Source organism: Bubalus kerabau, chromosome 11, assembly GCF_029407905.1.
Source record: "Bubalus kerabau isolate K-KA32 ecotype Philippines breed swamp buffalo chromosome 11, PCC_UOA_SB_1v2, whole genome shotgun sequence".
Taxonomy (NCBI): Eukaryota; Metazoa; Chordata; class Mammalia; order Artiodactyla; family Bovidae; genus Bubalus; species Bubalus kerabau.
In genome coordinates, this window is record NC_073634.1 from 95,942,813 (window position 1) to 95,957,725 (window position 14,913).

General features: G+C 43.8%; 1 protein-coding gene across 4 annotated transcripts in view; it reads left to right on the forward strand.

Annotated features, from left to right (window-relative positions):
* The window catches only part of MRRF (mitochondrial ribosome recycling factor), a 55,788-nt gene extending 41,938 nt beyond the window's left edge, over positions 1-13,850 (forward strand). For 3 of the 4 annotated variants that reach the window (XM_055541052.1, XM_055541051.1, XM_055541050.1), the window contains 2 exons: positions 4,688-4,847; positions 13,290-13,850. In XM_055541052.1, coding sequence (XP_055397027.1) covers positions 4,688-4,847; positions 13,290-13,367 — 238 coding nt within the window. In that variant the 3' untranslated portion in view covers positions 13,368-13,850. Of the gene's footprint in view, positions 1-4,687; positions 4,848-9,924; positions 10,079-13,289 lie in introns of all 4 variants that reach the window. The other variant, XR_008700577.1, reaches the window with a different exon arrangement.
* The last annotated feature ends 1,063 nt before the right edge of the window (positions 13,851-14,913 follow it).

Here is a 14,913-nt window from a genome sequence, read left to right on the forward strand (position 1 = left end):
CTCTGTAGTTGCCCTTGGGCTTTCCATGGGGGCTCAGTGGTAAAGACTCCAACTGCCAGTGCAGGAGACGCAGGTTCCATCCCTGGGTTGGGAAGATCCTCTGGAGGAGGAAATGGCAACCCACTCTAGTATTCTTGCCTGGAAAATCCCATGGACAGAGATGCCTGGTGGGCAATAGTGCATGGGGTCACGAAAAGTCAGACACGACTGAGCACGCACGCACACACTATAGTTACTGAACATGAACAGCAGTAGCCACAAAGGCAACTTAGGTTTTCTGATTGTTTATTTCCTACCATGCTTTGTACCATTCACTTTCCATATATTATCTTGCCTATCCTCACAAGAACTCTGAAAGGTAGAGGCTGGGGCTTTCTGTTTGTTTATTTTCAGTCCCTATTTCCAGATGAAAGGACCAGGGCTCAGAGAGTTTAAATCACTTACTTAAGGTCACTCAGCCAGTACCTGGCAGGTGCAGAAGTGGAGGGGTGTCAGCAGGGGTTGGAGCACCTTCCTCTCTGCTAGCGCCCTTCCCCTCATTAACAGAGAGAACTCAGTTTCTCTCTGTTTTATAAATGGGGTGTCTGCCTTGATTTTCTTTGAATCCAGAGTTTTCTGGTTAAAGAAGAATTTGAAAACCCCAGGTCTTCAGAACAAATGCAATGCCCATTTTTCAGCCTCACGCCTGTCTCCTACCATGCTTCTGCCTGGAGTGCCCTGTCTTCTGCAGCCAGTGAGTCGCTGTGCATCTCTAGGGCACTTCCCAAACCTCACAGCAGAATGAGCTGTGCGCTCCACGTGCTCCTTCCTCCTGCAGAAAGCCTATCCCTCCATCCCAGCAGTGCTCTTCCTCAGCAGTGGTTGACGAGTCTGTCTGCGCTGCTGGACTGGGCCTCTGGAGAAGTTGGACCAGGCCTCCCTCATCTCTGGCGCTCCTCAGCCCGGCCCAGGATCTGGCAGCGAACCCTGGGGCACCCGCCAATGCTTGATGAGTGAATGCAGGCCAAGTGCAGAGCGAGTGCTCAGAACCAACTGGCTGAGCCGAGGGCCTGAAATACAACTAGCCTGAGCTCACAGAACCTCGTGAATTCGAGATGGAGATGATCAGATGTATTAATCACTGGTTTGGAAAGGCATTACGATATTTCCATAATAGAGTATGTTTCTTTTCTAAAACAGATGTGCCCTCGTTGTTTCATGAGGAAGTAATTAAGTGTGTTTGATTAAAACATTCATAGACGCTATCATTTATTCAAGGCTACTACTATATGCTGCTGTCTTTACTGGTGCTTTATATACGTCGTGTCTGCTTCTCCCAATCCCCCGGACAAGGTGTTTTCATAATCTTCACTTCAGAGATGAAGACACTGAGGTGGAGAGAGATTGAGTAGCTTGCCCGCTTCTGAGTCAGCTTCTGAGTGATAGATACAGGAATAAAACAGGTCTGACTGTACTTCAGAACCGAGCCTTTCCATCACCCTGACTGCTTCTGATCTTGTAATTCTGGATTCGTTCAGCTCAGCACCACCCAGAACCAGCATGCAGATGCCTCTTTTCCTCTCAGCACTTCCTGTGCCTGGCATCCCCTCCCCCTCCTCCCTTCTCCCCGGCACCCTCACTGTACCCCCCGCACCCTCACTGTACCCCCCGCACCCTCACTGTACCCCCCCCACTTTCTTAGATTATTGCCTCTGTATTTGCATCCTGAAACTGACATATTTATGTCAATGTCAATAATTAAATACTACGATGTGTGGAAACTGGTTTCAATAGTGTAATAGTGTCACATTTTCATTAATCAATATAAAAAATACTTTATTAAGGCCAAATTACATATATTATGATTTTGTTTTCTTTATGTAGCCACTCTCAAGATTTTTTGAGTCCCAATTTGTATAGTTTTGAACATGTGATTTTTTTTCCCTCCATGTAAAATATAAGTGTAGTAAAAAAAAAGTTGGTTAGATACATTTTTTATTTTTTTAAAGATTGTCTAAAAAGCAAGCTATTTCAAGTTACATATGAAATGTTAGATTGAAATACTTCTCTATAGAGAAGTTTAAGAGGTTTCTTACAGACTTAAATTCATTTATTTTCTGCCCCTCCTAGTGTTTCAGCAGGATTAAGCTTTTTGAATCAGTGGATCAAGTTTTAATTTTCCTGTTCCTTCCTTATACTGACATATGCTTTGGCAGAACAAAAAAGAGACCTAAACATGTCAGCATGATTTTTGTTCAATGAATTAAAAACCATAAAAGTAACAAGATCTGATCCAAATCCCTAAACTCCTGACATGGTGGTTTTGTCCTTTTCAGTCCCAAGATTCATATTACTGACTTTGAAAAAAGCTTTCTGCCTGGAAGCAGAAGGAATGGCAGCAGCACATAATTTATTTGAAATAGACTGCAAGAGGTAGGCAGCCTGGAGTAGCGGGAGGAATGCAGGCTGGAAGGGTCTGGATGTGAATCTCAGTTCTGTCACTCAAGCCCGCAGGCGGGTTACTTAGTGCCTGTGTACCTCAGTTTCCTCATTGGAAAGTGGGGGTTTTAGAATCTAGTTTGATGAGTTGTTGTGAGGTTCAGTGAGGGAATAAAGTACTCACCTAGCACTGAGGGGTTTAATACTGGTAGGAGTCAGGATTATTTTCATTTTGAGAATATTTTGAGAATTTGAGAATTTTGTGAATTCAAATAGCTGGATCTGGAAGGATTTATTTATCACTCAGCTGTCCACTTTATCTTCATGGCTTGTCCTGTCTCAAAATCCTTTCATTTTTTTTTCATCCTATCAGAGAAAAAGTACTAGGTAAATGCACTAAATCTTTAACTCCTATTTGTCACTGTTTCACATGGAACACTTATACCCAGGATTTGGGATTATCCTTCATAAGCCAGAACCATGTTGACTTAAGGGTTAGGAACCATATGCCAGTGATGTCCAGTTCAGGATTCAGGAGGCAGAGCATTTTTTCATACTGAGACTATTGGCCTTTGAAGCAGGCCAGCATAGGTTTGGCTTTGTGTAAGATACCAAACTTTTTCATCCGTAAAATGGAGTTTGTGATCTTATAAGACCCTCTATGATGCGGCTTTCCAGCCTCTTTTCTTGTTACTCCCTTCTTTGTTATCTGTGGTCCATTTGGTTCCTCATATGACCACAGTCTCCTGGTAACCTAAAGCCTTTGTGCATGCTTTTTCTTCCTCCTGGAAATCCCTACCAGTACTGGCAACTTGCATGTATTTTTTAGATCCTTGTGGGCTATTAGTCGAGATAGGATGAGCAGTGCTGTAGTAGCAAGTAGTCCCCCAAATCTCCATGCCTCGAACAGCAGAAACATTTCTTGTTCATGCCAAGTGGGGCACTGTTCACCATTGTCTCTCTGGGACCCAAACTGACGGAAGTTCCCTCAACCTACGCTGCGGCCAGCAGGGACAAATGTGGTAGCGCGCGTGCGGGCTCATAAAGGCGGCACCCATTCTGCTCACATCTCATTGGCCAAAGCAAGTGGTGCAGCCACACCAAACTTCAGAGGGGAGGGGAATGCATTCCTACTGGAAGGAATAAGGATCAGAATATCAGTGAACAAACCTAATGACAGCCGCACTCAGATATTGTTTCCTCAGGAAAGTCTTCCCTCTCCCAACTGACCCCTCCCTAAACACAGACATGCTGTGTTGTAAGTCTCTTTACTTAGCGCTCTGCCTAGCTAAGCTCCCTGGGAGCAGGACAGAGGTCTGTCACCTTCATCATAGCACACTTGGTACAACCAGCACGCTGGTCCTGACAGGTAGTAGTGTGCACACGACCAAGAAACCAAGGCAGGACAAATGTGTTGGCCTTTGCGATGATTAAGTGTAAAATAGGAATAATAACTGCTTCATACAGTTGTAAGGGTCAGCTTACAAAAAGTTCTAGAGTGCCTGTCCCAGGGATTTATAATAGGCCTTCAGTGTGCTCACTGTTGTTATTATGATAAGGATATTAATAGTTAAAATAACTGACATTTATTAAGCATTTTTAATATGCCAGACACTCTCATGGGTACTTTATGGAAGTTAAATGGTAGAGTATTCTCATGTGTTGTGTCTGGGTCAGTGCTAAAGCAATTCACAAGTAATTTGTCATGATAATAGTTAAGATTCTGAAGGTTACTATTATTTGTTTTGGATGATTTAGAGGTATAGAGATGGTGCTGTTTCTGTAGCATCTCATTCATTGGCATTGCTTTCTTTAGTTGGAGAGAAAGGGGTGGAATTACAGCTAATAGTTGCTTTCTTTTAAAATGTGCCGGGATCAGTGCTAAACAAGTGACACAGACCATCCCAGAATCTTCACACCACCCCTTTAAGTCAGGTACTGACAATCCCATTATACAGATGGGAACTCTGAGGAAGGGAAGTCAGTTATGCATCCAGTAAGAGGCATGGTGAGGATTTAACTTCAGGGCTGCCTAGACTCTCTGGCTCATGATTTTAAGCAGCACACTTACTGTCCTCAGTTATCTCATCAGGAACCTTCCTTGACCCTGAACATCCTCCTGCGCGTGTGTCAGGAATGTGAAGATCTTCCACTGACGGAGAGTACAGTTATAAACTGCTGAGCTAGTGCATAAAGTGATGTTGAATTCTTGGCAGGCAGTTCATACATGGGATGATTTTATTGAACTTTTTTTTGTGTCTTTTATCAGAGTAACCCGGGAGCACAGAGAAATGCTGGTGAAGCTGGCTAAACAGAACACGAACAAGGCCAAAGACTCTTTACGGAAGGTTCGTACCAACGCAATAAATAAGGTGAAGAAATCAAAGGACAAGGCCTCTGAGGACACCATTAGGCTCATAGAGAAACAGGTACCGTTGCCAACGATGTCATGTTTACGTATCTGACCCAGAAAATCATTGTTCACATCTGAAGTGAAGAAAACGAAACAGAATACCCCCAGTTCTTTCACTGACATGATTGCCATTGGCCGAGTCTGTCCTGGGCCTGGCCCCATGCTGGACCCTGGGAATACAGAGGAGGGGAGGAAGCTACTGACCATACTGTGTTCTAGGCTCTACCCTGAGCACTTTACAACACTTAACTCATCCTCATCACTGCAAAGTGGGGTGGGTGGGTGGTGAGGAAACTGAGGTTCACAGGAGGGAGGTAACTTGCCCAAGGTCACGCTGCTGGTAAATGGTAGCCACAGGATCCAAACCCAGCAGACTGATCTCAGAGCCTCTCTTCTGAGAGCTCTCCTGTCTGTGCTTGGTTGTCTGGGTGCTGAGCGGTGAGGACCTGGCCCTGTTTTTAGTGTGCTGAGTAAGCGCACTTGAACAAGTCTTAAAGGAGCAACTGGAGTGAAACAGAGACAAAGGGGAATGGTTAACAGCATGTACAAAGGTGTGGTGATGGAAAGGAGCACTGTTCAATGAGATAACTGTGGCTTCGACCCAGGATGACACAGAAGGGCAGAGATGACAGTGGCCAGTTCATTGCTGGTCTCCTATACCAGGTTGAGAAGTTTGAACTTTAACATGTCCAGAGGTTCCCATGTTGGCTCTGCATCTTTATTGGTCATTGTGGCCACGCTGATGCTGCATAGCATACTACCTCGAAATTCAGTGATCTATATTTCAAGCATTTTCTTATTCCTGTCCCTGTGGGTCAGCTGGGAGGTAGCTGTTCTAAGCTGAGCTCAATGTGGCTCAGCCATTGGGACTTCCCAGGTGGCGCTAGTGGTAAAGAACCTGCCTGCCAATGCAGGAGATGCAAGAGATGCAGGTTCGATCCCTGGGTTGGGGAGATCTCCTGGAGAAGGAAATAGCAACACACTCCAGTATTCTTGCCTGGAGAATCCCGTGAACAGCTGGCAAGCTACAGTCCGTAGCATCGCACAGAGTCGGACACAACTGAAGTGAGTTAGCATGCACCTTCTCAGATCTTGGATGGGGCTCAAATTGGCTCTACATCTCTCTCAATCTTCTGGAGTTAACAGGCTTCACAGGGCATCTTTTCATGGCAACAGCAGATGGCAAGAGCATAAGCCACTCAAGTACATTTTAAGCACCCGCTCTTTTCACATCCCACTGGCCAAGCAAATCTTACGTGCCAAGCCCAGTATCAATGTGGAGGGAGGGAAAGTATATATGTTCATGGAGGTCTGGGGGTGGGGGCGAATACTTGTTGAGCAATAATCTAATCTGTCGCGGCATTAGAGTCACTTGAGGAGCTAACTAAAGTATGGTTATATGGAGACCCTGCTCCCAGAGATTCAGTCAGTGAGTTGGCGGTGGGGCCTAGGGTTCTGCATTTTAAAATGCTCCCCAGGTGATTCTGATGCAGTGACTCCCTTGAATGATTATATTTTCAGACAACAGAGCTTTACACTTGTGTTTGAAGGTTGACTATGGTAGCTGGGTGGAAACCAGATTGTAAGAGGCATAACTGAAATTGGGAGGCTGCTGCAGGAATCCAGCCAGGAAATGATGATGGCCTGAACTTGTGTGGTACCCATGTAATTAAAGACAGAAAGATGAAAAAAAAAGACAGAAAGATGATTTACCAGTATTGGGGAGACAGTATGTTTAGCTTATAAACATTATAAGGGGCTTTCCCAAAGCCTCCATCATCCACAATAAAAGCATTATGTTACGAAGATTGAACAGGAGTGTGGGCAGGATAGGGCATAAAGAGGGAAGATGGGGAGGCCAGAAGAGTCGTTAGGGGGTCATGAGGACCCCCTAAATTGACTATTCCTTCCTCTTAGACGAACAGAATGCTAGTCATAGAGCAGGCCCAACAGTTACTCAGGGAGGAATTTTAGATGAATGTCTGGGCCTCCTACCTTTTCTGATTCAGTAGGTCTGCACAGGAATGTGTGTTTCTGAAAGGCTCCCCAGACAAGGAAAAACAGAAAAGGTGGTGACCGGAAGCATGGCCGTGTGCCCCTGTAACGGCACTGGGGTAGAGAGGGCTTGCTCTACACTTAATGTCATGTGACCCTGGGCAAGTGACTTGACTTCTTGGAGTCTGTTTCTTTTGTGAAAAGGGATTTGGAATTCCTGCTGTGAAGGGATACGCTGGGGATGCTAGAAGCACCGTGAGTGTCTGACACTGAGCCCCTCAGGGCTCCCTTCATGCCCTCTCTGTGGCCTCCTCTTTCCTTGCATTAGCTCAGAGACTCGTAGACTGGCCTGGCCTTTGCTGAGCACTCACCAGGCCTTGTAAGAGTCCAGCTGGGCCAGCTCCTTGTCCACCTCCCAGGCGGTTTCATTGCTCTAGCAGACACTTGGCCTTTCCGTTGCTTTCCGGTGGTGAGCCTGTAACCTCTGACGCCCTTCAGGCACTCTCTCAGCAAGTCTGGGCCTCTGCCTCAGGGACCAGAGCCCATGCTCCTTGGAAAAGGAAGAATGATCACATGACCGGCACTTGTTTTTTTTAAATGTTTTCTTTACTTGTACTTAAAAAAAAAATTATTCAAGTAATGTTAATTTATAACACTGTATACATGTAACCATGTATACATTATTCTACAACATTCTTTTTCAATTTCTGTATACACTACAGTATGTTCATCACCATAAGTTTAGTTTCCATCCATCACCATACACATTGACCCCTCCTTTAACCCTTTTGCACTGCCCTCACATTTTTGGTGGAGGCCGTCAAGGTTATCTCTGTAAACATATATGGAATATTACAAGGAAAAAGGTCATGCTATATATAGTATTACATGATACATCCAGTGCAATAATCTTTATTATTTAAGATATTATCACTTAAATATTAGCTCTTACCATTGTTGCTAATAACTTTAATTACTGTCGTATGGTTAAAAGTTTGGGTAAGAAAATATTCAGGAGACAGCCATGTGCACACTTCATTTTGTTCATTTTTCCCCAATCGAAGGCATCAATCTGGAGTTTTGGGTGTGCTTTTTTATTGTTTTTATTTATTAATTTTTTTAAATAATCAAGACAGGAACTGATTGCTGCTTTATCAAAAAGCTTTTTAAAATGTATTTTAAAATTTTGTTTCTGATTATCAAAGCAGTGTAGCAGGCTCCTTGTAGAAAATGTAGAGAATTCAGAAGACTTTAAAAATGGGGAAAATTCACACTATAGTCCTGGATTTGGGGATGTTTCTCCTTTTTCCCCTTTTTTAACTACTTAGTTTAAAAAAAAATATTTGGTAGTTTACTTAATAACATATCCTTTATTTGTTATATTTATTTTTCAGTTTTTTGACCATGTTGGGCAGCATGTGATATCTTAGTTCCCTGACCAGGGATCACACCCACGCCCCCTGCATTGGCAGTGTGGAGTCTTAACTTCTGGACTACCAGGGAAACTTGGGAACTTAACTACATAGCTTTTAACGTGATCAAACAACTTTCTATCCAGTTTTTTATTTTCTGTTTAGGATTAAGATTATTAGCATTTTCTTCTTCTTCTTAAAAAACTCTTTGTAAACAGCCAACTCTGATGGTTGCAAAATAGTCCCTCTTGTGGTTATACCGTAATTCACTTTCATAAGCCCTCTTTTTGGACATTTAGTTTGTTTAAACTTTTTTGTTATTATAAATAAGGTTGCAATGAATGTTTTTATACATAGATCTTTGTTGAGATGACTTCCCTAGGATAGAGTCTCATGTGTGGAATTATAGCACAAAGAAAATGCATATTTTTAAAGTTCTCAGTTTGTACTGTCTAAATTACTTGCAGGGTGTTTAGAAAATGTGTATTTTAAAAATTCTTGGCTTTTTCTAATCCTTGACATTTGAACCTAACATTTTTGATGTGAACTTAAAAGTGTTGCTTACCTTGGAAGTATTGCTTTTATTTCCACATTCCACAGAAAAGATTTATTCTTTCTATAAATCCATAAACCTTGCTAGAGGATAATATACCTATACATTTCTGATTTATCGACTTAGGGATTTATCCAAAATAAGTTATCAAGAATCTTATCTACAGAGTTGTCCATTGATGTGTTATGTAAAAAAGAAAACTGGGGAGAATTCCGTGGTGGTCCAGTGGTTAGGGCTCCATGCTTCCCCTGCAGGGGACACAGGTTCAATCCCTGGTCAGGGAGCTAAGATCACACGCCGTGTGGTGCAGCTGGAAAAGCAACAACAACAACCTGAAAACTGTCTGAATTTCTGATAGTAGTAAAATAGCTTGTTTTAGATCCATTCACTGGACTTTATATATAGACATAAAAACACTTACAGCCACAGTTAATTTTTTATTATAAGTTTTACGTATGTGAAAAGGTTGGCAGCTTATTTATTTCAGAATATTAATGGTCACTTGGATTATGAACAATTGTAATTTTATTCTTTGTGAAATTTCTTTTTTAAAACTTTTTCCAAAATTCTTTTGAGGTCAGATTTTTTAAAAGCTGTATTATAAAAGTGTTTCATCTTTGGTATACAGGAATAAAAGGGTTCAGTGGTATGTTCTCTCCACGCAGTCATGTCTGACCCCTACCTCTTCCCCACAGCCTTCCCAGCCCCCAGCCCAGGCCGGCTCTGCTGAACAAGGACCAGGGTCTTCCCACTCGGGACTCTTGACATCTGCCAGCCTGCTGTTCCACCTTTGCTTCAGTTTGCTACAAGTGGGTCTGCTGAACATTAAAGCACTTGGCAGAAACCACCAGTAAATTTAGCCAAGGTCCTTTCACTGCTCCCTTTTTCTGAGAAACAGAGCCGTTCTGAAGTGAAGCTGGGTGCTAGTGGGGCTGAAGGGCTCCTAGCAGACTGTGCAGGCGGGCGGGTGGGCGGGCAGGCAGGCTGTGCTGAGTGAGGCAGCGGCCGGGGGACACCCCCCACGGCTCTGTGGGTGTTCCGAGCTGTGCTACCGAGGTTTGCCCCACGGTGTACGCTGTGCTCTTACCACCCCCCTTTTCCATCTCTCCCTTTCATTTTCTTGAACGTATAAGGAGCCAACGTTGATGATGACGGTCATGACCGTGACAGTGATGGCACTGATGATGTTACCATCTTTTTGAGGCAGCATATTGTAATGGAAAGAGCTCTTGCTGTGGAGACTGGCCTGAATTCAAATCCTAGCTCTTTCACGTCTCGGCTTTTAAGGTCAGCAAATGGCTTCACCTTTCTGAGCCTCTGTTTCTTCTTCTGTAAAGTGGGAGCAGGAATGCCTATCTCATAGGATTTGGCAAGAGGACCAAATGACACAGCAGCTAGTGTGCTGGCTGGTCTTCAGTAGCCATTTATCCTATTTGTCCATCCTGCTCCTCTCCCAACCTTGTGACTTCGACTGTGGAACAGGGATGGATGGTTTTAATGAGTCTAGCACAGCCTCCTTTGAATGAAGAAGGGCTAGGCCAGGAGCTGTGGGCTCCCCGAGGGGAGTAGCAGCACCAGACTGGCAGTCAAGGGTGGGTGAGTTCTTGGCTCAGTCACATCACTGACTTTTCATGTGATCTTGGGCAGGTCAGTTAAAATCCCATGCCTTGGTCTACTGTTCTGTAAAATGGGGGAAATATCTGTCCCATCTGCCTTATGGTATAGGTATATGAGGTTGTTGGATCTGAATGAAGTCACAGAGGACAAAATACTTCTGCGTAGTGTGAACTGTTCTGCAACTATCAGATGAAATAATATTAAAAGGAGATCAAACCAGTCAATCCTAAAGGATATCAGTCCTGAATATTCATTGGAAGGACTGATGCTAAAGCTGCAATACTTTGGCCACCTGATGTGAAGCACCGACTCATTGGAAAAGAGCCTGATGCTAGGAAAGATTGAAGGCAGGAGGAGAAGGGGGTAACAGAGGACCAGATGGTTGGATGGTATCACTGACTCAATGGACATGAGTTTGAGCAAGTTTCAAGATGTGGTGAAGGACAGGGAAGCCTGGTGTGCTGCAGTCCATCAGGTTGCAAAGAATGGGACATGACTGAACGACTGAACAACAACAAAGGGAGATAATAATAGTATTTTCTATATTTTGAACATGATGTGAAGTAATGCATGTAAAGTTTTTAGCCCAGCGTTTGGCTCTTAGTAAATAGATGCTGTTGTTCGTATCCTTGTTGTTAATCATTGTTATTTTAGGATGGAAAAGATGAACTTGCAGGTGGACTGTCCCCAAGGGCACTCTGTGCCTGTAATATGGCAGAGAGTTAGTAAATATTTTCATTAATTGATTAAATTAAAAAGAAGTCAGAAAGTGATAGTAAAAATCGGAGTAACACAAGCAACATTTGCATAGCAAATAACCAGTTTAAACACACTTGCATATTCATGATCTTATTTAACCCTCACAATTCCTTTCTGAGGGAGGGACTCACATCCCCATTGGTGAGATAAGGAAACTGAGACTCATGGTGGGGAAATGACTGGCACCCTGTCGCCCCACTGAGAGCTGAAACCAGAACCGTATTACCAGCCGGTTCCTCCAGGTGCCCTTCCTCCCCTCAGTCCCAGCCTCTGTCCTCAGACGCCATCTTTCCAGAGGAGGCTTGCAGCCCTCGTTCCTGGCTGCCTCAGGCTACCAGCACGCGGGTGCTGGAGTGCTGCTGGGCACCACGCCACACCCCACACAAGGAGGCTGCTCGGGGTGGGGGCACAGGAAGCCTCTCAGGGGCTTGTGCCAGCTGAGCGAGGATCCCAGGCAGCCACTCTGAGCTGGTCCTGTTCGGAGTGCCCAGCAGCCCCAGCAGCTTTGCTCTCCCCTCCTCCAAAATGTGCAGCTGTTGCTATGGTAAGAGTCTGGCTGTCTCCCTGCCTGGGACCAATTGCTCCAAATCCTTTTTAGTTGCTATCCTTTCCAGGGCATTTATCTCCCAGTTCCTGGCCAAGGCCTGTGGTCTGCAAATAAAGATGTCAAACAGCCGCTGTGCTGCTGAGCTCACAGAACTGGGTACCACACTGCCCCCTTCAAAGCTTCCTGCCTGAGGTCTCTTTTAGACATGGGACTGGAGGCTTGCAACACTTACTCAGTTGTATTGTTTCTTTTTTCGTTCTTAGAGGGAGTTTGTGTTTCCTACAGAAAATGTGGAGGATACAGAAAAGCACAGAAAACCAATAATTATTCATTTAGAAAATATTTCCTGAGCACTTGCTATGGACTAAGTTTTATGCTGAATGTGACAGATACCGACATGAATAATACATTTCCTGTCTTCCCATCACTAAAAGATAATCACTAGTAATATTTTGACACGTTTTCTTCCAGTTTTTAAATATATTTGAGATCATTTCTTCTATGTATATACACATGTTGTATTCTTTTTTCTTGAATTCAAGGGTAACATGGGCATGTTTCCATGATGTTATAAATAATATCTTGAAACATTATTTCTTTTTCTCTGATTACAAAAGCAGTCCATGCTTGTTATAAAACAGACATGTCAGAACTGTATACTGGAATGTTATTTGTATTTATACCCTCTCCGTGAGAAGTAGACAGTCTTAACCCTTTTTAATGACTATATGTATTCAATTACATATACTATCATTTTAAGTTTTCTTATTTTTGATTATAAGCTTTGATAAATATCTTTGCATGTAGAACTTAAGGACATCTTCTCAGATTCTACTCATGTGATAATTTCCCAGTTGAGAGAGTTTGGGGTTAAAAATGATATGAACACTTGCATCAATTTGAATTCCTATCCATGATATGTGAGTTCATCCATTTCACCACAGCTCTGGTATTGACTATTATAATTAAAAGCCGCAACATCAAATTTTGTTAACTGTGATAACTAAATTATATCTTGGTTTAATTTGCATTTCTTCAGTGTCTATTGAATTTTCCATGTTTGTTAACCAGATGTACTTCATCTTTTTTCAAGATTTTTTTTTTCTGCTTGTTTATTGGGATCTTAATTCTCCTTATCAAATGATATGAGGGCCTTATATAGCAGAGTGTCTGAAGTGTAGGAAATTGTAGAGTTTCATTAAGGGACAGATTAGACTGACTTTTCTGTACTGTTATAATTGTTAACTGGGGGTGCTGCAGTCAGCCTACCCAGGATTAAATTCTTGTCATTGCTACTTTACAGCTGTGGATCCTGAACAAATGATTTTAACTGCCTCAGTTTCCTCATCTGTGAAATGGGAACTTAACACTGTCTCATGGTGTCTATTTCTTCCTGTCCAGAGTCAGTAAGAGTATGTATATAAAGTTCTTAGTTCCATGCCTGGCTGGGATGCAATTCACATGAGCTTTTGTCACCGTTTTTATTTCCCAGATAACCGTCATAGTTCTAGAACATCTCTCCCCCTCTCCTTCTCAGCCCCAGTTACCAGGTTGTCTCATTTTGTTTTTCTGCAGATCAGCCAAATGGCCGATGACGCAGTGGCAGAGCTGGACAGGCATCTGGCCGTGAAAACCAAAGAGCTTCTTGGATGAAAACCCACCATGGGCGGCAGTGCTCCAGAGCCCAGTCCCTAGGGGACCCCGTGGGTGGCAAGTCGGCACTTGTCTCTTCCACCATACGGGCAGTTGTCACCGTGCAGCTGTCAGTGCTAGTGACCGACGGCCTTCCAGGGGAACACTGTCCACTCTCTTCCTCCTGTCCCCTGACCACCGTATCTGCTCTGGGCCTTCTGGCATGGGTGGTCCTCAGAGACGCTCTTGCTGACAGAAGGCCTGCACTTGGCCATTTGTCTTGACCATGACGTCACCAAGCTGTCAGGACCATTGGCAGGCTTGTGCTGTCTGCTCCTCATCTCGGGAGCCTTCTTTTCAGACAGTTAGTCAGGCCCTGTCCCCACTTTTGAACTCTGCTTAGGCCAGTGAGCCTTCACCCGTGTTGGATACCTTTGCTAGAGGCCCATTTTCACCAAACAGTAAAACCTAAATAAATTGGAAAGAATAACAAGCACAAAGGAAACGATGGGCTCGGTCTGGATTCATGATCTCCGAGGACCAGTGTGTAAAGCGTCTGAAACAGTGCTTTTGCTCTTTCCCCTTACCACCCTCCCACTCCTTGCCTGGCCGGTCCTGCTCACCCTTGGGTCTCAGCTTGAAGAGCGTGTCCTTTCCCCCTGCCCCAACCTAGGGTGCCTGTTATTGGCTCTCCTAGCACTGTCCACTGCTTTTATCTGAACCTCAGTTATTCTTTTTGATAATTAGTCTGTTTATTTTTAGTTTCCTTAGAAGTCGGCATAATGGAACATAGTAGTCTGGAACCTCTATGGAACATAGTCTGGAACATAGTAGGCATTCAGTGTGTTATGAATGAATGGCAGATAGTAGCTGCTCAACAAATGCCAGCTTCCTTTCCTTTCTTTGCACTCTGAACATGGTTCTTCTCTCATTTTTCACTCTTGCCTCTGTCCTCAGCATTTACTCGGTAATGAGATCTCTGTCTCCAGGGCCTGCCTGTTACTGATGGACAAGTTGTTTATTGTGATGCATCTTTAGGTACTAGGTTAAGTTACGTTCTCCCCCCAGTAATTCTTTTCCCTTTGTTTGTTCATTTATTCATTCATTCATTCATAATCTAGCCGTCATGCACTAGATTCATAACAATTCTAGGTAATCTTTTTAATCCTTACAGTAAACTCACAAGATATAGATTATCTCCATTTTGCAAGTAGGAAAACTAAGACATGACGATATTAGATAACTTGCCCAAAGTGTTAGAGGGTTTCATTATTCATCATCAGCCTCATTTTACAGAGAGGGAAGAGCTCACAGAGGTTCGGTTTCTTGCCCGGGATTACACAGCTATCAACGGGCAGACCTGGGCATCGCAGTGAGGCCTGATCTCAAACTTCTGCTCTGCCCACTGCAACCTGATGCCTTCACAAGCGGCAGAGCGCCCTCTGTGTGCCAGGCACTGTGCTCCGTGCTGGGACTCCAAAGATGGGGGAGACACGCCCCTGTCTTTGAGAGGTGCGTGGTCACTGGACTGTGTTGCTGTCTATGGTTTCTTGGCCGGAACGTAGAA